Consider the following 26293-nt stretch of genomic DNA (forward strand, 5'->3'; position numbering starts at 1 on the left):
GTTTAAATTGGATATATAAGCTATTAGTATCATAGTCCCAATGATGTCTAAACCTTGAACCCACGTGATAAATATTTTCATCGAATATTTTATTTAAATATGCAGACAATTTGATATAATTACGCATAATCAAGCGTTTCCGTATTAATTCAATGCAGTCGAAGCCAGCACAGCAACACCGCGCTCGTAGAAGCTGTGTGGATCCTGTCCTGGAGCTACAGTCATATCAACCGTGAACAGAAGCTCGGTCCTCGTGGAGTTCAAATAAACTGGAAGCGTCAGCTTCGTTGCCCGGGCAGTTTCGGCATCGATACGTGACCATTTGAGCAACGTCAACGGCAGTTCGGTCATGATGGCCGACGTTAACAACAGTTGGTTGTTCTTACACTGGGCGCCTTGTAGTTTCAGTCCGGAAATACCGAAGCTGCTGTCTTTGAGATTATCGAATCCGTCGGAACCGTTCTCCGTAATGGTGACGTTTAGGGTCAGCTCCTCCAGGGACCAACTGTTCGCTTGCGCAACACATTGACGAGTGGCCGTAATGTATGCCTCCGGATTAAACAGACCACCCAACCAAACAGGGAAGCTCTGAAAAGAAAAATCAACAGTAAGATAGAAATTTGAATTTGGACTAATTAATTCTAAGCAATCACCTGTAGCTCCTTGGCACCAGCTTGCGAAACCAGCATGGACACCTTTTGCAGCTGGAGTACCCTGTGGCTAAAATCAGTAACCCATTGGATGACCGTACAGCCTACGGGAACAGTGTAGCGTCTCCATCCAGCGGGAAGAATACCTCTGACCAGCTCGCTGAGCATAGTACGGTGGTAGTTGGTCTGTTTCTTTTCACCCTGACAGATGTACACTACATCCTGCAGATCGCTAACTACGGTTTGCAGAAGCTTCGCTCCGGATGAGACTTCACGTTCGAAATAGCGATAGAGCGGGTCCTTGATGTTCTCCACAGTTCGTTTCAATGTAGCCAACTGCTTCGGCAACAGTTGCAGCCAGGTAAGAGCGCTGTTATGCAATGTCTTCATCCACGATGGCCGTCCGTCTTCCTGACGAGTCTGAACCGCATCCAAACTTTCATCATTACTATAAGCGAGCTCGTCGTCGTCCTCTAGTTGTTGCATCTTTAGCAGTTTGCTGACTAAATCAGTTCCACGGGTGGTCAAAAGAACCTTCTCGGCATTATTTGGCAATCCCAGCCAGGATGGTGTTTGGCGATCTGCCAACGCTTCGATCCACTTGAGGAAATGATCCCGGCGTGTACCGTCGGGCATGGTGATGTGACGTTGACCATTCGGTCCACCGGCAACACCGTCCACATTGGCAACCAAAGCGAACTCAGCCTCGAAACTATGAGCGGTAAACAGTTTGGATAGGAACGATGACAGCAGGCGCTGATCAAAGTCGTTGTCGATCTTGCCACCGTAGATGCTCTGTGAGAGCAGAGTTACCAAGGCATCCCATGGAACCTTCTCCGGGGGGAGATTGGTCCGGCCCATAGCAGTAGCATCAATCCAAGTATCCAAGGTGTCGCAAGCAACGCGTAGATCCGATTCATTGAATTCGTATTTCTTAGCCCATCCCAGCGGTACATAGCGCAAACGTTCCTGTACGATAGCGTGGAACCAGGATAGCAGGAAATATAGACGAGCGCGTTCACTAGGCTGTTTCATCATGCGACCGGCCGGAACCGTAGAGAATGTACGCAGCAAGTTAGCCCGAATGCCTGGTGGAGGTTCGTAAACGAAGATGCGACCAGCTCGAAGAAGGTTGACTGGAACCTTCGGATTGACTTCCATGGTAAGGAACAGTCGGAAACCGGCATGCGGTTGAAGAGAGTGGAGTTTCTTTTCCAACTGTACAAGCCATTGAGGGGCGAGATGTACGTTCTTGAGCAGGACCCACCGTCCAGTTTTGCACGCCATGTTGATAACTCGTTCGGCTTGATTGAAACCTTCGGCAGAACCAATAGCGATACTGGTAATTTGTTTGTTTAATTCGACGGCTAAATCATCCACACGAGACGAAGCGTCGTAGCCGGTGACCGAACAGAGCAGAGCAGGAGTGTTGCTGGTGAGTTCTTTTTCCACACAGGTCGAGAAGTCAAGTTCCTTTTCGGCTTGAGGCATAAAGTCTTCTCCCAGGACTGTGGATACGAAAATGTGAGCCGCGGCAATGACCCGATCGGGTCTGAATGCTTGGATCAGCAGAAGCTGATGCATAGAGGCAGAGACCGCGGATAGGGCCTTAGATTCATCCCAGAGGTTCGGTACGTTTTGTTCTGGAGAACCTTGCTGCAACCAGGCGGCCAGTTCCGGCATGGATTGAATCTTGTCCAGCAATTTTCGGAAGATGGACAGACGGCTGGAAAGCCGAGTGACCGACTCTAGCTGCTCGGCGCTGACGCCATCGATGTGGTTAGAAGAGGAGATCAAACCTTCTTTGTTGCGTAGGAAGAAGTTGAACTCTTGGTCCAGATTCGCTTCGAACGTTCCCTTGAGATGGATTCGGCAAAGCAGTATAGCAAACGTGAGACGATCGGCATGCAGCATACCACGAGCAACGCGATCGTAGCATACTCGATACAGATCGTAGGTTATTATAGACAATCGACCGGTATGATCGGTCTTGCCTTCCAGCTTGGGATTGTTGTGCAATACGGTGCTGAAGATATCCAGGAACATTTTCAGCGAATATTGATAGAGGAAGTGCACCTGGTTCAAGCTATCCATCGTGAAGTAGATGTTACTGCAAGCCTGCGACAGAGACAGGTATTGCTGGGACACAGTCTCAATTTCACCGATAACCTTGTCGGTTTCTTCAACCTTCTGGCCGATATCGGCAGCTTCCTTCTTCAGCGTTTCCAGGGTGGTGATGACGGAGTCGTCGTCCAAGATCTTACCCTTGGCATCGTTCAATGCCTGCAGCAAACTCTTCTCCAGTTGACGCAATCTCAAGTGGAACTCTCCCTGCAGTTTCAGCAGATCGGATCGCTTCTCGTCGATATCCGGTCGTTCGGCCTTCAATACCTGGTTCAAGCACTGCGACTGCAGAGAACTTCTCGTAACGGTAAAGTTGACAAATGTTACTCGTGAGCAAATGTCTGGCGGGAATTCCACCGTTGGATCACGCGTTGACAGGAAGATCACGAACGATGGTGATAAATCAATGTCCTGATCGCCAAGAGTGATCAACACACGTCCACCAGTACGGCGTAGTTCACGGTTCAGCACCGGGTTCAGAATAGGATCGTAGTTTTCGACGTCCTGTACCAGCAGTGGATTACCGAAACGCAGGGCCGATTCGAGATTCTTACGGAATGAATCGTCGAGGAAGCTAGTTTTGGTGATTTTCTTATCTTTGAATTCGTTCATGATGAACTCCGTTGCCTGTCCGGATGGATCGATGATCAACGGGTATCGGTTGAAGCGTTTCAACATGATCGCATTTTCAGTACAAAGATCGTCCGTCGGAAGAGCATTGGCCTGCCAACGAAGTCTCTCGTCCGGATTGGATAGATACTCGGTCCGTGCGATGTCCGCCCGGAATTGTATGCTAGCGGCTTGCAGATGCTGACACCAGGTTGAGAACAGATTGCTACGGTAGTGTTGATCGAAGTATCCACCGTACGCGATGAACGCTGCAGATAGCAGAACGTCTCCGAGGATCGTTGACATTTGCGAACGGAACGTTTCGCTCGTCGCTTCCCAACGTTCCCGTTCGATGACCAAACTCTTCAGTAGAGCAATTGAACGGTCAACCTTGGCCTGAACGTTCTCCAGATCGGTCTTGATGGCCTGCGCCTGGGAGATGAGCTGAGCGTATTCCTCCTTGTACGAGGCGATACTCTGCTCGAGCTGGGTGATGAGTTCCTTCACTTCCTGACCGTGCTTGATGTTGGTATCGGCACGCCGTTCCAGAGAGCTGAGCTCGTCCCGAAGTGGCTCGACGCGTTTCAACATATCGGCATATTCGACCTGAAAGAGCGATGGGAGTGAGGTACTGATTTGGGAACACCGTTCGCCAAGCCTGGCGCAAATAACTTACCTGAGCGATGGCCCATTTAACCATAGGACCGCAAGCCATGGAAGCACGGTTCACCTTCTCGAAGTTGTAGTCCGGATTGCTCAGATATCTGGCCTTCATCTTTTCGCGAACGTCATCGCTATTTTCGGATTGCGGTTTGGTGGGGTAGAAAATATTAAGATGTAATCAGTCGCGCCACGGATTTGTCGGCGGTGAAGCGAGGTTAGGGGTACTTGAATATATTAACTAAATATATACGTTTGTTAGATTACACAACAAGCAACCGCAACCATCATGCAATGAAGCTGTTTACAACGGCATTATTTATCAGCATTTTATGAACTTCACACGTTCCTATAGGAGATGTCTGGTTGGTGGTGAGTTTTGTACATTGAGTAATAGAAAAGAACTTTGTTTGCACTTAAAGGATCTGAAATCGACGCTCAACTTTTAGAAGGTGTTTCAAAATGGGAGCAACGAAACGAGCACGAAAAATTAATCACTTAGTCAAGTTTGAATATAGTGACTATAAACCAAAGCTGTATAGAAGTATGGTGTTTCCCTAATTAAGACATCAATTTCAAGTACAAAAAAAAAACGATTTCGCTTTCAGATGGTCGTGAAAGCAAACTTTCCTAGCACAGACATCATAATTAAGGTATGCACGATTGCCAATTTAGTAAATTTCATGTTTCATTTTTTGAAGCTCTTATGATTCAATTTCTTAACGAATTATCAATAGGAAGAAACGATCTTTTTAAGGGAACGCTGTATCCAGGAACTCATGCTTGAAAAAGTCCAACAGTAACATTCGAGGACCACAACAATTCTAATTACCTACGAAAAACGGCACTACAAAAACCAAACAAAAACAGAAGAGAAAGAAAGTTTACAAAAGAGTAGCGAAGATGTACCGATTATGGCTATACGCTCCTATTATGGCTTACGGCATTCGCATATGCCATAATTGGAACGTATAGCAATGCCTGGTACCTAGTTCAGTTCACAACGGAGCAAAACAAAAATACAACAACAGAAGTAGTAGTGAAATTTTGGGGGAATGCTACCGATATAGTAGAAATTGTTGTAAAGTGTTGAGAAATAGCGGTAAATAGAGAGAAAACATCATGCTTACGTTATGTCTTCGGTACTGAAATTAGACACAATAGAATTGATAAAGTTCTCCCGCATGATGACGGCACGGATCGACTTCCAGTCGGAGGCGTTCTCTCCTAGCAGCAAGCAGATCGACTCCAGGGCCAGCTTGACGACGGCCGGCGGATTGGCCATCGAACGTACTTCGACGAGATGCTGCTTCTTGATCGATTTGACCGCTGTTTTTCGTTGTAGTTGTTGTTGTTGTTGTTGTTATTATTGTTTGTTGGGTTTAGGATTTTAGTATTGAATCGGTTGGATATATGTATATATTTGGTGGTTAAACGGACAAGTATTGATTATGGTAGAAATTGTTTGGATGTTAAGTGGGTGTGTGTTGGTAAATGACAATGATGGTAAAAAGAAAGAAAAAGAGAAATATTACAACATTTAGTTACTTTGACGTGAGTATTTGGCGATTATTTCAAATGGAGCGAATGTGTGAGATGAATTTGTATTTGAATTAGCTGCCTTCCCAGGTTGTAGGTATAGGATATTAATTCGTTCGCTCCTCATTCCGCATTCGTGCCGGCGTTATCACAATACGAGTACGTTTTGAGTATAATATTTTGGCTATATGTATTGATCACATCACTTGAAGCTACACTGCGTTGTTGGAGTTAAGTCTTTCAGCGTTATTAGCGAACGATTATCGTACACAAATTTCGATTATAATATGGTGGAGTAAATAGTTTTAGCTAGTTGAAATCGAACGATAATTACGTTAACTGTGATGTGTCAAACTTGACGATGGACGTAATGAAACTGTCCTTAACCAGTATGCCACGGATTGCTTTCCAATCTCCACCGCGGTCGTCCTCCCCGAGGAGCAAACAGACCGATTCCAGCGCCAGCTTTACCGGTGCCGGTGGATTGGCCATCGTACGAACTTCGGCCAACTGCTTCTTCTTAATATTGCTCACAGCTAATTTTGTAATACAGGTTGTTTTGATAAATGGGTGCTGAAACACTCAGAAACAAACGAAACAAAAGGATAAACAATAGAACCTACCTGCTTGGGCGTCGATGACAGCCGGTTCGACCTGCGCCAGATCGGCCATGACGTCCTTGCGTTTCTCTTCGATTTTAATGGTTTGCTCTGCTAGCTGTTGCTGGATCTCCTGCGACTGAACCTTCTTCTTTTCCGCTTCCTGTTGGTCCTTGAACATCTGCTTCAGCTTAGCGTTGGCAGCCTCGTTCTTCGCTTGCAATTCCTGAGACTTAACCGCCAGCGACTTTTGCATTTCTTCAACCTAAAATGGCATATTTTTTCAGGGTCCTTTCTAACGTTACAATCGCTTCAAACCAACCCACCTGTTCGACCGTTTCGGCAATCTTGTTCAGACCGACATTCAAGTGCAGCTGCTGTTCCTCCAGATCGCTTCGTTTCTCCGAGTAAAGTTTGACAAAGTGATGAATAAAGTCCAAATAGTGCCGGGGTGTAATGGCCATCGTGCGGCCGCCGCGTTTGGCCAGCCGTGTATTGGCCTTGTGTAGCGTCTGGTGAACGTACACACATGCATTGATGACGGCATCCCGATGCGATGGTGTATTGTTGATGAGAGGACAAGCAGCCGGGAAGAAGTCCGGTGCAGTCCAGGTCGGTTTGTCCAGATCCACTCGCACGGTGAACTCCTTACCCACTTGGAACAGGGCCGAGTCGGACCAATCACCGAACCAATTCAGCACGCAACGATTGAACAAAGCCGGCGACGTAGCCGCACGATCCTTCAGTCCATCGGTAGACGGATTCATGGTGAAGACAACATGCAAATTGCGCATGACCTGTTGGGTGAACCACTTATACAGCTCGTCACTGGAATCCAACATGAGTCCTTCGCGTTGGGCTCCCTCCTTACATTGCGTCATCAGCGTCGTGTATTCATCGCCCTCGAACAATCCAGGAACTTCACCGTTCGCCAACAGTGTGTTCATACGTTCCAAGAAGCCAGAGTCCAGCACGTTCGATTCGTCCAAAATGAATGCAATCTTCTCGTCCTTGCAACCGGAACGACGCAGCACGCAACGCAAATCTTCATCAAAGTCCTCACTGGTATACTTGTTGTGAACCTTGATCTGGAAGATCGACAGTCCATTCATCCAGGCAACAAAGCGCGATAGTGTAGTTTTGCCAGCTCCCGAGACACCAATTAACAGCAGATGTCCCTGCGGTTGACGGAAAATACGATCGATTCTCAGAACATGTTCCAGAACTTCGTCGAACAGCACCAGCGGAACGTCCAGTTCTTCTTCGTAGAACACTTTGAGACGTGCCTTAACGTAGTCTCGCAGCTCAGACCGATTGACCGGCGTATAGTCCTTGGACAGCCAGTTGCTGTAAAGGATCGGTCGCTCCAGAGCCTTCTCGCGATCCACGCTAGGGAAGTGCTTCATCGCGACCAAATCAATGTTCTCGTTTGTCCAACGACGTTCGGATTCCTCCACCAGACGATCCTGGAACAGTCGAAGCGCTTCATGGGCCCACAAACGGACCAATCCCTCAACGGGCAGATTGTCCAGCGGTCGGATAGCTTCGCAAATACCTCGTACCCAACGTGTCATCTCACGCGGCGAATAAACGTAGTGCGGTTGCATATCTTGCGTGAAGCGATCCTGGGATGACAGGTAAAATTCCACCATGGCGTTGGTGAGTGGTTCGGCGTAACCGCGAAGGTTCGGCATCAGACGCAACATAGCCCGGCTGAACGTACCGTAGATTTGCTTGAGTGAGGTCTCGCCAGGGTAGTCCACGTAAATGATGGGAACGTGGCGTAAGAAGCGATGAGACAGCGGCTTACGACCCGGATCCGTAGGTGGATTACAAGCTCCCACGAATTGGATACGCTCAAGCGACACCCAGGATTGATCGGCGGCACGGTAGAAGCCTTTGTGTTCCACCAACTGCCGCAAGAAGGAGATGACGCGTTGTGTACCGTACGAATCCATATCGGGCAAATTGATTTCGTCGCAGAATAGGACAAGCCACTTGCCGAGTTGGACCGGCGCCAGAATGACTCCATTCGGTGTCTTGCGGTATTCGCAGTAATGGTCGAACGTCTTCAGCAGCAATTCAGGAGTGGTGGCCGACGAGAAGTTCAAACCTACCACTTCCATATCAGGAAGGGCACGGAGAGCCGAGAACAGAGTCATGGTTTTACCGGAACCTGGTGGACCACAGAGTACCAGTGGCTTATGTTCGGCGAGCCAAGTGTACAGCAGCGATTCGTGACGCACGGTGTCCAGTGTGGGAACGACAACATCCGGGGCAGCTACTTTGTGAGTTTCCACTTCGATAACCGGAACCTTGTTGGACCATGGAGCCCATTCACCTTGAAGGTTCACTTCGTAGTCGATGATTGGATTGCCAGATTGGACTGGCAAATTGATCGTTGTTACACTTCTGACAAAGTCGCCTAGATCGGAGCGGACTTTAAGCTTAGCATCACCAGCAAACGACCACAGCAGGGAATAGATCAGCAACTTTGGGATGTATTGTTCTAGCTGTTCCGGTGGGACAGGGAAATCCGAATGTTGTTGGTTGAAGTTCAACACGTTTCGTACTCCCTGGTTCAACATTGAGAACAGTGAGCTCAAAGCACGCAGCCTAGTGAAGTCCATGATATGTTCTTGACCCATAGCATACTCCAAGCAGCGCACAACCAAACCATCCGAAGTGAAATATGGATGGAAAAGAGATGCCATTTCTCGCTGCGTTTGCAAGGCCGGAGTCAACTCATCGTCCTTCTCCGCACTCTTGGACTGAGTGGTGAAGCTCTCATCTTCGCCATCTTCCAATGGAATGTTCTTCAATCGCGACATGTAGTTTTCAAAGATCATTTCAGTTGACAGGACATCCTCGGAGAACCAAACCATACCGCACCGAGATACAGTAGCCAAGGTGGCATACTTCAAGTCCTGGACTTCGAACATAATTCTTACGTTCGGCGGAAGCGATAGACGTTCACCGTTCGGCAACGTCAGAAGCTTGTTGTCATCCAGCACGGAGTTCAAATTTTCAACCCATTCAGGATCTACGTCACCATCGAAAATGATCCACTGACGTTTGTTGATTTCACCACGTACGTTATCGATGATTTTACGCAGAATGTGAGTAAACAAACCGTCCGTCCACTCGCGAGTGTTCGGATCCAGCACACCGTACAAGGTTTCCTTGGAAATTGCCTTGGGATCGATAACGTGGGCAACACCCTCGATGCCTTCGAAACGTTCCAGCGCCTTCAGTAGCACTCTCCAAGCGGTAGACTTACCGGAACCGGACGGACCGACCATCATGAGACCGTGATTGAGATTGGAGATTTGGTACAGTTGAAGAACCTGAACGATTTGGAAAAAAGGCATATTAGACAGTGGCTGGTAGGTAGTCTAACGAACATGAAACATGGAAACCAAAAGAAAGAGTAACGACACACTGAGGCAGTCTAAGCGGGTAAAACTCACTTTGTCCACCCATGTTTCACCGACTCCCTGTACGTATGGATATGGTTAGTTTGAGAACGATTAGAATGGGAAATAAAGAAAAGATACACATGTTTTGATTTCTCGGTCTGTTAGTAACATTAGTGTTCTGAGTCAAAGCTCAAAACGTGTTTCGCATCAACTTACCTTCTCCATCCAAGCGCCTCCCTGTTCGTCGCCTTCTCCGCAGACCAGGTACTCCTCGGCGCAAACTTTGCGGATTTCGTCCTTCAGTCCCTTCATTTCGGCCCTGGTGTAGCCTACGTTCGGGAACACGTCGCTCAGCAGCGAGAACAACAGCGGAATATCCTCTGCGACCAGCTTCGGTACCATGGTTTCGCAAACCGACTGAATCAGAATCTCCTGTTCCGGAAGATTTTCCGCAATGGATGCCTCGTCGATGTTCTCTTCCCCACGGTTCTTCATTGTTTCCTTGATCTTCATGATGCGGTCACGTTTCACATTACCAGCCGACACCAGTACGGATTTCAGTGCACGAAGACCGAAATCGTAGTGCGATTGGTTGGATAGTTGTTCGTCGCACAGTTTGAAGAATGGTACTATCTTGCAGGCAAGTTTCTCCGCCGTACGGAAACCCTGACTGAACAGCATAACTTCGGCAATCAGCTGGCGATCCGGGGTGGTCATAGCAAGCGAACGGAACAGCTTCTTCAAATTGTCCGGCAGATTGGAACGTCCAGCATAGCCAGGATTCATGGTGATGAAGATGGCCATATCGGTGGACACGCGAACCTGCTTGCCGACCAACTCGACGGTAATGCTCTGCGCATCCTTCATCTTACCCTCCTGCTGCGATTTGAGCGCTTCCTGGATGGTTTGGATTTGCTGCGAAACGGCCGAAAGCATACGTTCCTCCAGACGATTGAACTCATCGAAGCAACCCCACGCGCCGACCTGGCACAAACCGACAAAGATACGACCCATGGCCTGGAAGTCGAACGTTTCGTCGCAGTTGAACACGAGCACGAAGCGACCCAGCTGATTACCGAGAGCCTTCACCGATTCCGTCTTACCGGTACCGGCTGGTCCGAACGGTGATCCACCGAGTCGGGCTTCCAGTGCTTGCGTCATGGTTAGGTAGCAACGATCGGTCAACGGTGTTTGAACCAGGCGATCCTGCACGCCGAGATACTCGAAGCCATAGTAGAAACGAGCATTGGCCATGTGAATCGTCAACTGTTGCAGCACTTCCGTTTGGCGAGGATCGAAGTAGAAACGCATCTCGCACAGCCAGTGGAAGGACTTTGGATTGTTCACGCCATGGTTGATCAAACGACGGGTTACGGTACGTTTGTGTACGAACTCGTTGATCAGATGCTCCAATTTTTTGCGTCGGAGCTGCGGCTGCTCTTGAAGAACCGAATCAGCCAGTACGTTCAGTGTTGTTTCGACGGTGATTAACACACGGTGCATTGGGGATTTATTACCCGGGCTATCTGATGCTTGCTGCAGAGCTGCTTCCACGTCTTCGGACCACAAAATCTGAGCAGCCAACACCACAATCTGAGCTTGGTATTTGTCACACCACTCCATATATTTCTGCGGGTCGATCTCGTCCTTGAACTGCTTGATGTCTTGGACAGCTTGAGCCAAGTAAGAAGCCAAAGTGAATCGCATTTCCTTCTCGACCAGAGTCAACCATTCGTTGATCTTCGGATGATCAATCGTCGACACCGGCTTGATAAACTTCACCTCCTCGCCTTCTCTAGAAGCGATACCCAGAATAACCGTATTGTCCTCGTTCAGTAGTATCGAAGCAACGCCGGCAAACATCTTCTTGAAATGCTTTTGCAGACGAGCCACATTCTTGCTGTTACCGATAATTTCCAGCAAATCTTCGTCTCCAACAAAGTAGAACCGCGGGAAAGAAGTTCTCTCGCGTTCCAAGTACTCTCCCAGGGCTTTCTGGATCTTGCCCAGCAAATCGGCCAAACGTTCCAGCGATCTCTGCACGGCTGGGATGTTCAGTACGTCCATAACCTTAGGCGACTTGGCAACCTTCTTCATCAGTCCAAGGAACTCCGAACTGATGCTTTGGAAACGGGAAGTTTCCACCGGCAGCAACACCTTAATATCAGCGCTTCCGGAGAAAATACCCTCCAGGTAGACCCAGCGACGCTGAACATCGATCCACACATCGAACAGCGAATTGATACGGTTCAATTTCTCCTCCCAGGTTAGCGCTTCCTCCTCGAACACCTTGTAGTACGGAGACAGTTTCATAGCTGCCACCGAGTTGATATGCTCCTTAACCTTGTTGAATAAGTCGTCCCATCCACGAATGATCCTGCATTTGTTCTGGTAGTTGATCAAGTCCAGTTCGTAGTTCTGCCAGCTCTCACGAACCTGTTTCAAGAACTCCTCCAGCGCCATTTCTCCTTGTGCGACCAATATGATATCCTTGACAATGGATTCGTTCTTCAGGAGGTTCACGTCCCAGACCTGTCCGAGTGTCAGGTCTGATAGGACCCAGCTTACGCGTAGCTGCTTGGTCAGTTGCTTCCAGTGACGCTCCTTCAGGGCATCGGACTTCAATTCAACAATCATCATGTTCACCTTGATATAGCTCTGCAGTAGCTTCTTCACATATTCGTAGCTTTCGTACATTCTCAAACGGGCCGGTAGATCCTTCAGTTGGTTCATCATGGCTTCCAGCGATTGACGGAGCTTGCGAGGCTGCACCGACAACCACGGCTTCTCGCGTGTCTCATCAATCTGAGCCCAGATCTTGGAGAGCTCACTCCATACTCCACGCAAGTCCTGGAGTTCTTCCAAAACCACACACATACGTTCGGTGCTGTTGTTTGGAACGGCAGATTCCTGTAGTTCCAGAGCTTCCTTGGCTTTGGCTACGTTGTCACGCTCTTCCTTCAATCGGGAGAATTTAGTCTCGAAGATGTGCAATTGCTGCAAAGCATCATCCGGACGGGTACGTCCACCGGTTGGTTTGTTCTTTTCCCAATCGTTCAGGAAGTCCAACGTTCTCGACTCTACGGCCTTGTCTTCGGCAACGATCTTGGCCTGCAAACTGGCAACCTGCGTTTGGATAGCGGAATCCTTACGTTTCATAATCTCGTTGAAAGCGGACCACTCTCCTTCGATGTTATCCACATGCAACCAATTGTTCGGGAATTGGAAACGTTGACGCTCGAGGATTCTCTGGGCTTCACGGTACACTTCCACCTGCTTGTCCCAAACTAGCATCTCCTTCTTTAGCGACTGCACATACGTGATGAAGCAAACTGCATCGGACGTGCTGGCAGCTTCAATACTTTGCTGCTCCAGATCGCTGCGGCTCTTGGACACCTTACCGTGGAAAGTGCTCATCTCGTTACCCAACAGCTGTCCGAACTTGCTCAACGCTTCCTTATGCCAGGAATCGTACTTCAGCGTGACCTTCGCCTGCACCTTAGCATAATCAATGACAATCGGACCGTAAGCACGACGAGTATCCGAAGTATCGAAAGTCGTACGCGACTTCTTGATGTCATTCAAACACTTGATCCAAAGATTGATGTCCTCGCCCAGACGACCGTATAAGGTATCGGCCTGTAGATCCCACAAACTCTGATAGCGAAGCCATTCATCGACGTAGTTACGAACTTCGGACATCTGATTCTCGATTGCACCGTAACTTCCCTCCAATGGATCCGAACCTCCGGGCAACTTTGTCAGAAGATTCCTGTACGTCTGCGAAACAGGCTTGTCCAATCCAACCTGATAGCGAGAACTCTGCAGCCGGGTTTGCGACGTAACGATTGCTTCCCATGCAAACAGCTGCTGCATGATTTGGAATCGAGCTTCCTCGATCGACGGGTAGAGATACATCTGCTGGTTGGTGATACGGATCTCGTGGATCGCTTTCTGAATCTGTGGATCGCCACCCGGTTTGATGGTCGGCTGTACCGGAGCATCCGTATCCATCGACAGATCGACTTCTTTCTTGTTTCCCGTCAACGCATCGGTCCAGGCCTGGATACCGGCTTGCAGCCTGGCGGCCAGCTTTTTCTCAACTTCCTCATCCAGGCGGGCAACCCAAACGTGCAGATTGGAGTACTGCTTCAGCGACAGATCATCGACGGCATGCTGGATCTTGGACAGAATATCGGCAAACGTCGCCGCACTGTACGGGCACGTCTCCAGCGAACGAACATCGACATCCAGCTGTTCTTCGACGACCAGCAGATCTTCGACCTTCTCCTGGAAGGAAGTTACATTCTCCGACAGCCGTTGGACGTACGGATCCAGCTTGTAGCTCTCCCAAACCAGGGCGATACCCTCGGAGATTAGGGCGAGCACCTCCTTGCGCAATCCGGCCACCAACGGGATGATGCTGGCGCGATCCTCGATCTGTTGGGATACGTAGAAAGAGTGTGTTAGTTGGTGCCATTTTGTTCGGGTGGGTACATGTTGCTATATTGGTCATAAGCTTCCTGGGTTAATAGTATAGGTATATAAGCGAGAAACATATTTAACGGTTCGTGCAGAAATGAGTATAACGGCGGCATAAGCGTGTACTGATTTATTTTATGGCGAATGCTCTCTGCATGAATTTTGAATTTGGATTCGAATGCCTAATAGGAATAGTAGATAAGTCCAACAACAGCGCTATCGATCGAGAAGGAAACTCCAAAGTATTGTTTTCGAGATGACATTGGCTACTTGTACTCGTAGTATTTGAAAGTACCTAACCATTGAAACAGCTATAGAAAGCATAAACATACTGGAATTTGCAGGTACAGGAGTGAGTGATACAATTTTCCGAATGGGATCAAAGTTGGCTGAACATGTTTTTCGATATATATTTTTAACCCTTGTAGAGATTGAAAATAGTTCATTAGATTTGACGATGGTTGGTAGTTAATTGCGTAAAACTCATTCGGAGAATTGGATCACTTACTGTAATCCCAAGCGGAAAAATAATACAGCGAATTATAAGTAGGTATTTCACGTTTGACTTCATGTGAGATGGCAATGATGGTAGAAAAATCTATTGATTAAGCTTTTTTTTTGGCTCGAACCGTTCCTCTTGAGTGTCGTACAATACTTGTGAATCAATAATATTATCTATTGAAAGCTCTGAATCAACAATATGTTATGTTGCGTGTAATCTTGCTTATAGTTTTTGCACGGTCATTTCCGCGAGAGAAGAAGAACACGTCACAGGCAAAAAGAAGCTAGTTGTCTCCTCTTTCTCTTAGCTCTCTAGCACATTCATGAGTGAACGGTTCTGCCGCTCCACTTCTCCGTTGGGCAGCGCTGACGTAGACGATCGAGAGCATCTTTGAGCATTCTATCGTGTTCTTCTTGAGAAGACCCATAGGCCCTTATTACGGGTGTCACTTCACAGTGAAAACGAAGTGAAGTGATCAGTTGGCACTCACGATGAAGTGATTTACGTGTAAATCAAATGGGAATCACTTCACCGTGAGTGATAATTTGTCACTTCACCGTGAGCTGACATCGGTAATAAGGGCCATAGACCAGCATATCAACTATGCATAAGTTGACAATCGTTGTTGTTATTCACATCGCCGTGATTTTGCGCTGTTAAATTTGATGATGTTTTATCACACGAGCTATCGTTCTTTGTTTTTCCCGTTCTCTAGACTTGCATAATTTTACCGGTTGTTAGTGGAAAGTGCAGTTCGTTGTGATAATCGTCTATTTGGAGCATATTACGTGTTGTGAAAACAGTGAAAAAGTTATCTAATCGGTCATCTTGTAGAGTTTACTGTTGTTATTGTCGATATCAGACGCTCTGCAGAATCCAACTCCTCCTTGCGTATTAGAGCCTCTCCACCGCTGTTTCTAAATTAGATTTGGAAACTGAGTCAGCATGACTTCCGCTTGTGACCAATGCGCTAAATCAGTTAAAGGCGATGAAGAATCCGTCTGCTGCATGGCTTTTTGCGACAGGATGATTCACCTGAAATGCGGCGGCACAAAGTTGAACGAGGCTTTTCTGAACATTGTCCACATTAGCCCGAACTTGTTTTAGATGTACAACGAGTGCGCGAAGCTGATGAAATGTGCCCGGTTCAAAACTACTGTTTCGTCGTTTGGTAGTGCGATTAATTCTATCACCGAGAAACAGGAAATCGCACACGCTGGACTTAGGAAAGAAATGACTAAGCAAGGACAGCAGATCGCTCAGCTGTCGAAACGAATCGCATTGACAACTCCAACACACTTGATTTCCGGCGATCTTATGCGTCAACCGCCATTAAAACGGCGCCACGATGAAGGCTCGCTCACCAGCAAACCACTTGTTGGTGGTACTAAAGCAGAAACGGATGACAATGTCTTTACCGAGGTCCTTACTGTCCCTGAACCTACCGAGCTGTTTGGGCTGTACCTTTCTCGCATACATCCTAGCGTGAAATCGGAATCAATCGAGAAGCTGGTCAAAGGTTGTGTACAGTGCGAAGATCCGATTAAGGTTGTGCCTCTAGTTAAAAAGCATCCAACATCAGCCGTATGAGTTACATATCGTACAAAGTCGGGGCTCCCAAACTACGTGCAGTTGCTCTTACATCGGATACATGGCAGAAAGGAATTTTGTTTCGTGAATTTGAAGACGGTTCAAAAAACATGTGGATGCCTCGTTTGAACACGTCAGCCAACTCCCATCTCCGGACTAGACCCAGTATGCTGATTCAGAATTGCAACGCTGTAAACCAGAACGCACTGCCTGTCGTATTATGGGAGACCTCGAACCACTCGATCCAGTCGCGCTAGCTGTTTCCCGCCATCAAAGTCGTTCTATTTATTCTGTTCGAACAATCCTAATTCACCGCTCTTTGGAAGCTCCTGGTTACTCCAGCCCAGTCGTGCCGATTCCTGCCAGCGTTCAGCATAGTCGTTCTGGACCTGTGGCTGGATATGAATCAGGAGTCTTCCACCTTGCCACTACAAGCAAGTACAATCAATATATTGACTATTCACTGCCTGATGCCGATCAAATTTTCAGCAATTCTGACTATGTTAGTCATTGCAGTGATGCCTCTGTAACTCCCAATCCTGGAAACCTGGAACGCGCCGAAGAAAGCCCCATGGAAGCCCCCAATACCTCCGTCTCAGTCCTGCCATCAGCAGCCTTCGTTCATCATAGTCGTTCCGGACCTGCTGTCGGATGTGGCGAGGGGGTCTTCCAACCCACTCACTATGGCGAGTATCCAATGAGACTTGATGATGGTCAGTTATTGCCTTATTTATCTGTGATTTCCAGGGAGAGCGGAAAGTTAAGCTACACCCGAAATCCTTCTGGAACTACGTGAATGAGCAACGCAGGGAATCCGACCTCCCATCGTCTATGGAATTCAACGGAGAAGTTGCTGCCACCATTCAGGATATATGCCACCTGTTTTCCGAAAAGTTTGCCAGTGTATTCACTAATGAGATACTAACTGACGACCATATTAACCTGGCTGCCAGGAACGTTCCAGTAAATGATCAAACGCTGGGTGCAATTGATGTTAATGCTGAGATGATTTCTAAGGCCGCGACTCTGCTCAAGTCATCCTTCAATCCTGGACCTGATGGAGTTCCATCTGTATTTTTGAAGAGACATATTGCTAGCTTTTAATTCCGCTTCTTCGCCTGTTCCGAATGGCTCTCTCCAGTGGCTTATTTCCATCTTGCTGGAAATTTGCGCACATGTTTCCAGTCCACAAAAAACGAAGGAAACGAGCTGTGGATAACTATTGAGGAATTACATCGTTAAGTGCCGTTTCGAAGCTATTCGAGCTAGTGATTTTGGAACCGTTGCTGTCCTATTGCAAGCAGTATTTGAGTGCTGATCAGCATGGGTTTACTGTCGGCCGCTCTGCAACCACCAATCTGTTGTGTCTCACACCGTATATAACCGAAAGCATGTCGGATCGGGTTGAAACGGACGTTATTTATTCAAACCTATCCGCAGCATTCGACAAGTTGAACCATGCTATTGCGATTGCTAAACTCGGCAGGCTCGGTGTATGCGGTAATTTTCTGAGTTGGTTTGGATCATATCTTACCGGTCGCCAAAGGAGATTGCAGAGCAGCTAGCTTCTTCGCCACATAAGGTATACCTCAGGGAAGCCACATGGGACCGTTAATTTTTATACTGTACTTCAACGACGTGCATTTGGTCATCGAAGCTCCTCGGTTATCATATGCAGATGACCTCAAAATCTTCCTACGAATCTGCTCCATTGCTGACTGTCACTTTCTTCAACGTCAGCTGAATGTATTCGCTAGTTGGTGCAGGTTAAACAGAATGGTAGTGAACCCAGCCAAATGCTCCGCTATTACGTTCTCACGAAAACAACAACCGATAATATTTAGCTATGACCTGCTTGGCTCGACAATCGAACGCGTGAATCTGGTGAAAGACTTGAGTGTGATCTTGAATTCGCAGCTTTCATTCAAGCAATACATTGCATATGTTGTTGATAAGGCGTCAAGAACTTTAGGGTTCATTTTTAGGATAGCTAAAAACTTCACTGATATCTACTGTCTAAGATCTCTCTATTGTTCGCATACTTAACTAAAAACAATGAACCAGCGTCTGATTGGTCGGGTGAACGTATATAAGCGCAAGAATTTTTAAAACAGGGAATCTATTTTCTTGTATTTTGACAGCCCATAATGAAATGATTTTTGCACGGTCGTTTCCGCGAGAGAAGAAGAACACGTCACAGACAAAAAGAAGCCAGTTGTCTCATCTTCCTTTTAGATCTTGAGCACCTTCATGAGTGAACGGTTCTGCTGTTCCACTTCTCCGTTCGCAGCAGGCCAGTAAGGTGTCGTGTGAGTGAGTTTTATGTCGTAATCAACACAGAAGTCCATGAGCTCTTGACTTGAAAAGTTTTTCGCGTTGTCAACACAATCGACTGTCCCATTGTCGTGAAAATTTGCTGCAAGAATCGTATTACATCAGACGATGTAGTGTGGGACATGAACTCGACAATCACGTAACGGCTATACAAATCAACTAGCACAAACATGTATTTACCATTCGATAGCGTAGGAATAAACTTCCCAACGTAGTTTACTAGACCCAGAACTACGCATGTCGGTCAAGCTCTGAGGACGATGATAGTTCTGGAACGCGTTCAGCTTGTCATTTGTAGGCAGAATGCCATTGAATTTTGATGTCCCTTGTAGCAAACCGTAGATTTATCGAACTCGCATTACGATTCGTTGATAGTGAAGCCATGTTCACGTAGATCAGGTCGGCCCAACCTTTCAAAACTTGTTTTTTTCAAATGGCTGTATCTATGTTCGATGACCATGTTTAAACCTTAGTCTTTTGTAGCGATAATAAGCATCTTGCGTCACAAACGTCGTAATTTCTCGAGAATTTGGCGATATTTCGATTTGATAGAATGCCTTCACGAAATCCACTTCGCTGAATAGTTTAGGCATTATTTCCTCCAAGGTTGGTAAAGGACGTTTCTCCGGAATAGGGCGCTTTTCTCATATCCACACAAAGTCGCACATTCTTGTTGTGGTCTTTGATGGTTACTACTAACGGGGACGCCCAAGTGATATTCAGGGGCGCGAGTTCAATGATATCCTGTTTGTCCTACGTAGTGGCATTCTCAGCATAACATTGTTACGAAGCATTCGGGGTTGGACGTTAATGTTAACTTGCTCCAAGATTGCCATGCAATCAATTCTGCCATGTAACGTGTCCGCGACAAGCAGGGCTTTTGAAGTATCTCTTCTGGTGCGAAGAAGCTCCAAGTCAATCAGCTGGCAGCGACTTTCATAGCTGGGCAAATGAAACGGGTCGGTAACATTCTCAACGCGTATCGCAGAAAGCGCCGTTGAACGGACTCGACTCTCTCAGTACCATTGTTGTAGTTCGGACTCCGAACCACAGAACAATATTCTAGAATGGAAAGTACCAGGGAACAACAATACAGTGACTTGAGGCAATGGATGTCGGAGAAATTCTTAGCTGTTCTGAAGATAAAGCCCAATGTCCTTGACGACTTGTCGACGACGTACGAGATGTATTGCTTATTATGTAAGTTGAGAGACCAGAATGACACCTAGATCTTTTACATGGCTCACACGTTCAATAATGGTGTCCCGGAGAGCATAGTGAAAAATAACTGGTTTTTTCTTTCGGGTAAAAGTGATGACTGAACATTTCGCAGGATTTACTGTCATTCGGTTCAAATGGCACCAGCTGGCAAACGCTTCAAACTGACGTTGGAGGAATTGACAATCATCGATCGAGCAGATCCGTAAGTAGATTTTGAGATCGTCTGCATACGATAGTCGTGGACCTTCGATAACTAAATTCACGTCATTGAAGTAGAGTAAGAAAATCAACGGTCCCAGATGACTACCCTGACGTATTCCTGACGTAGCTGCGAAAATGTCAGACTGGCAGTCACCATGGGCTACCACCAACTGACGATCGGCGAGATATGAGCGAGACCATCTCAAGAGATTTCCGCTATCCCAAGTCTATAGAATTTGGCGATCGCGATGGCGTGATTTATCTTATCGAAGGCAGCAGACAAGTCAGTGTAGATGACGTCTGTTTGTGACCTTTCAACCATACTTTGCGTGATGTACGATGTCAGACACAGTAGATTCGTGGTAGTAGATCGACCAGAGGTGAAGCCATGTTGATATTCACTTAAATACTGCTTGCAATGGGAGACCAGAGGCTCTATGATGATTAACTCGAATAACTTCGAAATTTCGCACAACGATGTAATTCCACGATAATTATCCACGTTCCGTTTACTACCCTTTTTATACACAGGGAACATATGCGCAAATTTCCAGTTCGATGGAAAAAATGCCACACGATATGGACAATCGGAACAGATGTTGTAGCGGTGACAGTAAGTAAGCGATATGCTTCTTCAGAAAGACTGAAGGGACACCATCCGGTCCAGAGTTGATAGAAGGCTTTAGTTTTAGTACGGCATTCGTTATCACTTCAGCGTTGACAACAATTCCACCCAGAGCTTGACCGGAAAGTGGAACGTTGCTTGCTGCTAGAGTCACGTATTCGTTGGTTAAGCTCTCGTCAGAGAAGACACTTGCAAACTTGTTGGAGAACAGGCGGCAGACTTCCTGTGGAGTGGAAGCGACTTCGCCGTTCAATATCATGGATGATGGTAGACCGGACTCTTTGCGCTGCTCCTTCACGTACTTCCAGAAAGACTTCGGGTGCAACTTGAATTTCCTTTGAATCCTTCGCAGATAATGCAAGTAGCATTGACGGCTGACTCGCTTGAACAGATAATTGAGCTTAGCGTAGTGACGTTTCAGTGACATCGTTCGATATTTAGTGAATTTCCTCAACGCGGCTCTCTTGATCGATTTCAGCTTCATCAATTCGTTCGTCTGCCAAGGGAGGTGCGATGCAATCTGGTGAACGCTCTTAGGTACGTGTCTGTCAATGACATAAGCCAAGACATGTGAAAAAGTTTGAGCTGCAGTTTCGACGTTATCAGAATCGAGTATGTTTTCCCAATCAATGCTTGACAGCACATCGGCAATGCTACGATGATCGGTGTTCCATCGAGCGGTGACCAGGCCCTACGTTGTGTTTTAATGTCTTTCCGGATCCACGCACGTTTCAAAAACCAACCGAATTTTTGATTTCTTCCACTTACAGAAACATTTCATGTTCCATGCAATGCTTTTATTCCATGCAACGTGACGATCAAAACTGCGACTAACTCAGTGCTAACATTTGAAAACGGCACAAAAGCCATTTGTAAACAAATGGTTTGTGGGCCCTTTACTCACTACTTGAAGTACACCCACGCGACACAACAGCAACATCGGGTAGGGGAAATTTTCCCCTTCCTGACGATGCTGTTGGAGATGTCTTCGAGATCCCGAATGTGATTGTCTTCAACAGTAATAACCAAAGGAGGATGATGAGGAACTTCCTTTACGAGTGAAGAAGGAGCCGACGAGATGAATGGAGCCGTATCCTGAGCGCTTACGAAACAGAGGTCTAAGCTACGATTGTTCTCGTTAACCACGAGATTGATTTGAGATAGCGTCGTTGCGCTATAGCTGTCGAGAAGGCTAACTGATCCAGGATGGAAAGCAGAACCAGCGGGGTCCGGAAAGAGAAAGCCACTGTGGGAAGGTTTACACGAAACACCAGCAAGATTAAAGTCGCCCAGAACAATAATCTCATCGATAGGTGACGCACAATCTAATATGGTGGAAACGGATCGACAATGAGTTTCGATAAGTTCAATGTTGCGAACTCGGTCGGGTGCAATGTATATCACACATAAGTACAGTGTGTGATCGCTCAGCTGGACAGCTACCCATGCCTGTTCAACAGTACTACCATTCAATGCCCCTCTTTCCCCCCCCCCCCCTAACGTGAAATTCATACCTTCGCTGTTACCATTTTTAAGCCACCTACAAATACGGCAGGATCCGAAACAAAACGAAAGCAACTAGATAAAGCAATCTACCGTGGCAATATTAGGACCAAATCAATAACAAGAAGCTCCCGTTTCAGCGGATGGCAACAGAAAAATAATAATCCCATCGATCAAAACATAAACTCCGATCCAAAGAAGCACTGCCTCCGGTTTGCCAAACAATAGAAAGGAGATAAATAAGACTAGTAGTAATAAAACAAACAGAATAAACGGAATAATAAAAACTAAACAACTAATGCTAATGCTTTAGCTAGTTCTACCTTGAATACTGAATTTTGTGCTAAACTCCTATTTGTTAGCTGCATGGAAAAACAATATCGTTGTACAATACGTTTTTTTACTGGTTTGGTTTTTGATTTGTTTTCGGGACGGAGCAATATTAAGTGGTTGGGTGAGGTGGGAATGATGAACTATGTGAGTGTGGGTGATTTCAAATCTCTAACTGTTTAGTATGATAACGGGGGTAACGATGTTTAAAATTGTTGGTGTTGATGACCAGTTTTACTTGATCGATTGGTGAAGAATGAAAGCACGGGTTGAATGAGAATAAGAGTTCCTACCTTTTCCAGTGTACGCTCGTAGGTGCGGACGCTTTCAATCAGCGAAATGGCAAACGGATACAGTTGATTCGCCTGGTGAGCTTTGTTGACAATGGCCAACGGTACGCGGAATCCCAGGCTCTTCAGGTTGCGTACTTCCTTGTACAGGGTGATGATTTCCGGAAGGAAGTTTACGCGCAACCGCAGGGTGTTGCCACGACCGGTACGGGAGCGAGTGGATTCAATCAGGAAGATTCGCCCGGTGATTCCGGTGTTGCGCTCCTGTACCTTGCGTGCCCATTCCTGGAACACTTCCGCCGTGGACAGCTTCGCACGGAAGCTATCACCGTCGGCCTTCAACTTTTGCCCATCAATATGAGACTCCCAACCCTTGCCGAGCACGTCTTCCACACGTTTCAGATACATCGTCAGCTGGTTATCGATCTGACGGGCCCAAATGATGGAACCTGCCACCGGGGGAAGATCGCGGACGACCGACAGGCGACAGCTCTTGCTTTGAGGGTATTGAACCTACGAAAAAAAAAAAATAATCCATAGTTGAACTCCTGTTAACAACATTACCAGTTGAATACCATTACCTTAAACTTCTCATGCAGAGCCTCGATGTCATCTTTGACACGCTGAATCAGCTGTGTTTGATACTCTCGGATCGCTCCTCGGATATGAGGACGCACAAACAGGGCATTGAAGCGCGAGAATATGCGGAACATTTCGTTGGCATTTTTGGCCGTTCCCAGCTGATCGCGCAGATGGGCAGTGATGCGCGTCTCAACGCGATCGATTCGTTCCTCGTATCGCTTGATTGCGGCATCCCACGCTTCGGAGCCTTCCTTGGAAATATCCAAGCACTCGATCTCCTTCACGTTCTCGTAGGCCAGATTGACCTCTTCGATTGCGTTAGCATCGGCAGTGTCCAAGCTGTAAGGTTGCTTGGGATCGGCGATTGTGGTGTCTCCACCGCCGGACATTCCAGTGGGTTGGCGGGCCGGACGCAGAACCCGAACAATGACGGTACGAAGCTGCTCGTGCTGACGACGGAACTTGCGCATATGTTCCATGCGTTGCTGTAGCTTCTTGTGCGCCGGAGCAATGCGCCAAACCATCTTGATGTGTTCGTCTCGCTTCTTCTTGACGATATCGCGTAGGATTCCCTGCAGTTTGTCGTACTCATCATCCCAACAACTGAACACCTCGAAGCATTGGTTCATCACACGTTCAAACTCGTCAAATGGAATATGCATCAGCCGGCGAGTTCCGAGCACCTTCAATAGCTGCTGGCTGAGATCCCGGGAAATGGCTTCAATCAGTCGTAGGCAACGTTGAATCGGATACTTGGTGCTACGGATCTTGCGCAGATGATTGAAGATCGATAGAACGGCTTGACGAATCTTGTCCAGTTCGGTAGCCGACAGCAAATCATTGATCGGGAAATCCTTCATCAGCGGGTTGTAATCGGCTACCATCGCTAAGGTCTGCTTCAATCCGGTATCGGTGTCAAAGGAAACGGTCGCGTGGAATCGTTTACCATGTTTCAAAATGTTCAGGGTGAGTGCAACTTCCGGTGATTCGCGTTTCTCCTGAATACGATGCAACGCCCGTTCCAGGTTCAACCAGAAGGATATCTCCTGCAGAGCCGTTCCCGAAGAAGGGTCACGATCCAACTTGGTAACCTTCTGAATCTCCTTGATCCAACGATTGACACCATTCTGCAGCGTGTTCAAGAAAGTCGAATCCTCAACCTTATCGCCAAAATCAGTTATCTTAGCCTTGCGGCCTTCGTCAGCGCATTTCTTCACAACCTGCGCTACGGTACCGTTAATGTTCAAGGTAACCTCCGGAATGTCGATGTTCTGCTGCAAATGCAACAAACCCATTTCCAGCTCGGCAAGCTTCTTCTCAACCGAGGGTGCCATTTTATCGCCATCGCGATCCGCGCGGCCTGATTCCTTGACGTAGCTTTTGAAGTACGGAGCCAACGTTTTGCTGATGTACGAATGCAACGTCTCGTACGGCGAACCCTCGGAAAAGTTAATCAACCGGATCTGGGAATGGATCGACTTGTCCGCTTCGATCACCATACCACGCTTGATGCAAACCAACGAAGCCATTCGTTGGTTGGAAAAGTGCACATCGTTGCTGATGTAGTACGTCACGGCATCTTTCTCCTCTTCTCCTTCGGTCGGCGCTTCATTTTCATCATCTGAAATCGAAAAAAGAAAATAAATTGCATGACTGTTCCGCTATAATAAACGAGACAACGACGAATAAAACCACAGCGAAACGAAAATCAATAATTCAAGCTGCAATCCCCAATATGAAGCAGCGATGACTCACCCAAACACACATACCCGTCCATAACAGAATAACAGTACACTCCCACTTACGGTACGCCATCTTGCAAAAGTGAAAAAAGTAACTTACCCTTAAAACAGGACCGCTGGATGTACAGGGCCTGAGTTTGCGGATCGCTCAGAAACTTCCGGATGCACTCCTGGTTGGACGAATCGTCGAGGGCGGCATTCAGCGGCACCGGAACGACGTCCTCCTCCGGCAGCAGAATGGTCACCGCCTTTCGGATGTAGTTGGTGAAGCCGTCGTAGTCCATGATGGCGACCGACTCGGCGTCCACCACGGACTGGGGCGGATCGCTGCCCATGCTGCCCACGGTCGCTTCCAGCGAGTCTCCCATCGCCAATACCGAATGGGAAATTCACTTCAGACGGAGATATTAAGCTCGCAAACTTTGCACAATCTTTTATTTTTCGATCGATTTTATTTATCACGGAAAAAACGGTTAGACACGTCTGCACTCGGCAGAAAATTTGTGACAAGTGGAAAGAGAAAACCGAAAATTTGACAGCACAATGACAGATCGTTTTGGCAGAGGGTTGCCAAACCCTTGGTTCGTCGATTTTCTAAGTACGCTGAAAAGTTTTTAATCAAAATAAATGAATAACTCCGGAGTAAATTGTGATTAGGACGCAACTAGCAAAATGCAAGCAAATGGAGATTTGCTTTTAAGTATATTTAAGTATATTTATTTATTTCTACTTGTCAACAGATAACATAGTTACCCTAATGACAATTTTCTATATCTAAACATCAAAACTGCTTCAAACACAAAATTAACGCAAACATCTCTTAAAGCTACGCTTATTTTTCTCGCGGGACACATTAAAATCGAACTTTTGACAATTATTTATAATAAAATCAAGACAAACAAATTAATTTTACACAACGGCGCCGGTGGTGTAGTGGTAAGCGTGATTACTTCTCATCCCAGCAGGCCTGGGTTCAATCCCAGTCGGCGCCGCCGGGATGTTCTGAGACATAACATCTCTGATTACGCCTTCCTTCGGATGGGAAGTAAAGCCGTTGGTCCCCGGTTCATGAGTTGATGGGTCGATAGGTAGGGTCCAGGTGTGGGAGCTGCCTTCCTGGCACGTCGGTAGCATTGGTGCTCAGCACGGAAAACAAGATCGACGGAAAAAACAAACCAAAGGAAAAAAAAAATTAATTTTACTTTACTATCTTGATTATTTCAGCCAGCGTGGATCAGTCTGTTTCGGTTTAATCTGACCTCGAATCACAGCAACAAGTAGTAGATCAGAC

The 26293-nt window shown here is 47.0% G+C and overlaps 1 protein-coding gene across 8 annotated transcripts; it reads right to left on the reverse strand.

Annotated features, from left to right (window-relative positions):
- On the reverse strand, positions 1-25498 carry Dhc64C (dynein heavy chain, cytoplasmic). 8 transcript variants are annotated; one of them, XM_065220611.1, is made up of 12 exons: positions 25103-25498; positions 23260-24881; positions 22682-23191; positions 22382-22420; positions 9817-14040; positions 9652-9678; positions 6508-9528; positions 6206-6446; positions 5174-5372; positions 4060-4177; positions 654-3989; positions 1-588 (listed from the first exon to the last, which is right to left on the reverse strand). In XM_065220611.1, the coding sequence occupies exons 1-12, from the start codon at positions 25368-25370 to the stop codon at positions 145-147; spliced, it is 14049 nt and encodes a 4682-aa protein (XP_065076683.1). In that variant the 5' UTR covers positions 25371-25498; the 3' UTR covers positions 1-144. The 8 variants fall into 8 exon arrangements, with proteins under 8 accessions (XP_065076683.1, XP_065076682.1, XP_065076687.1 ...); XM_065220610.1 differs by lacking the exon at positions 5174-5372 and adding an exon at positions 5917-6118; XM_065220615.1 differs by lacking the exon at positions 22382-22420.
- Between the last annotated feature and the right edge of the window lie 795 nt (positions 25499-26293).

Source organism: Ochlerotatus camptorhynchus, unplaced genomic scaffold, assembly GCF_037179485.1.
Source record: "Ochlerotatus camptorhynchus isolate MF236.1 unplaced genomic scaffold, CSIRO-AGI_Acam_v1.1 ptg000130l, whole genome shotgun sequence".
NCBI classification, from domain to species: domain Eukaryota; kingdom Metazoa; phylum Arthropoda; class Insecta; order Diptera; family Culicidae; genus Ochlerotatus; species Ochlerotatus camptorhynchus.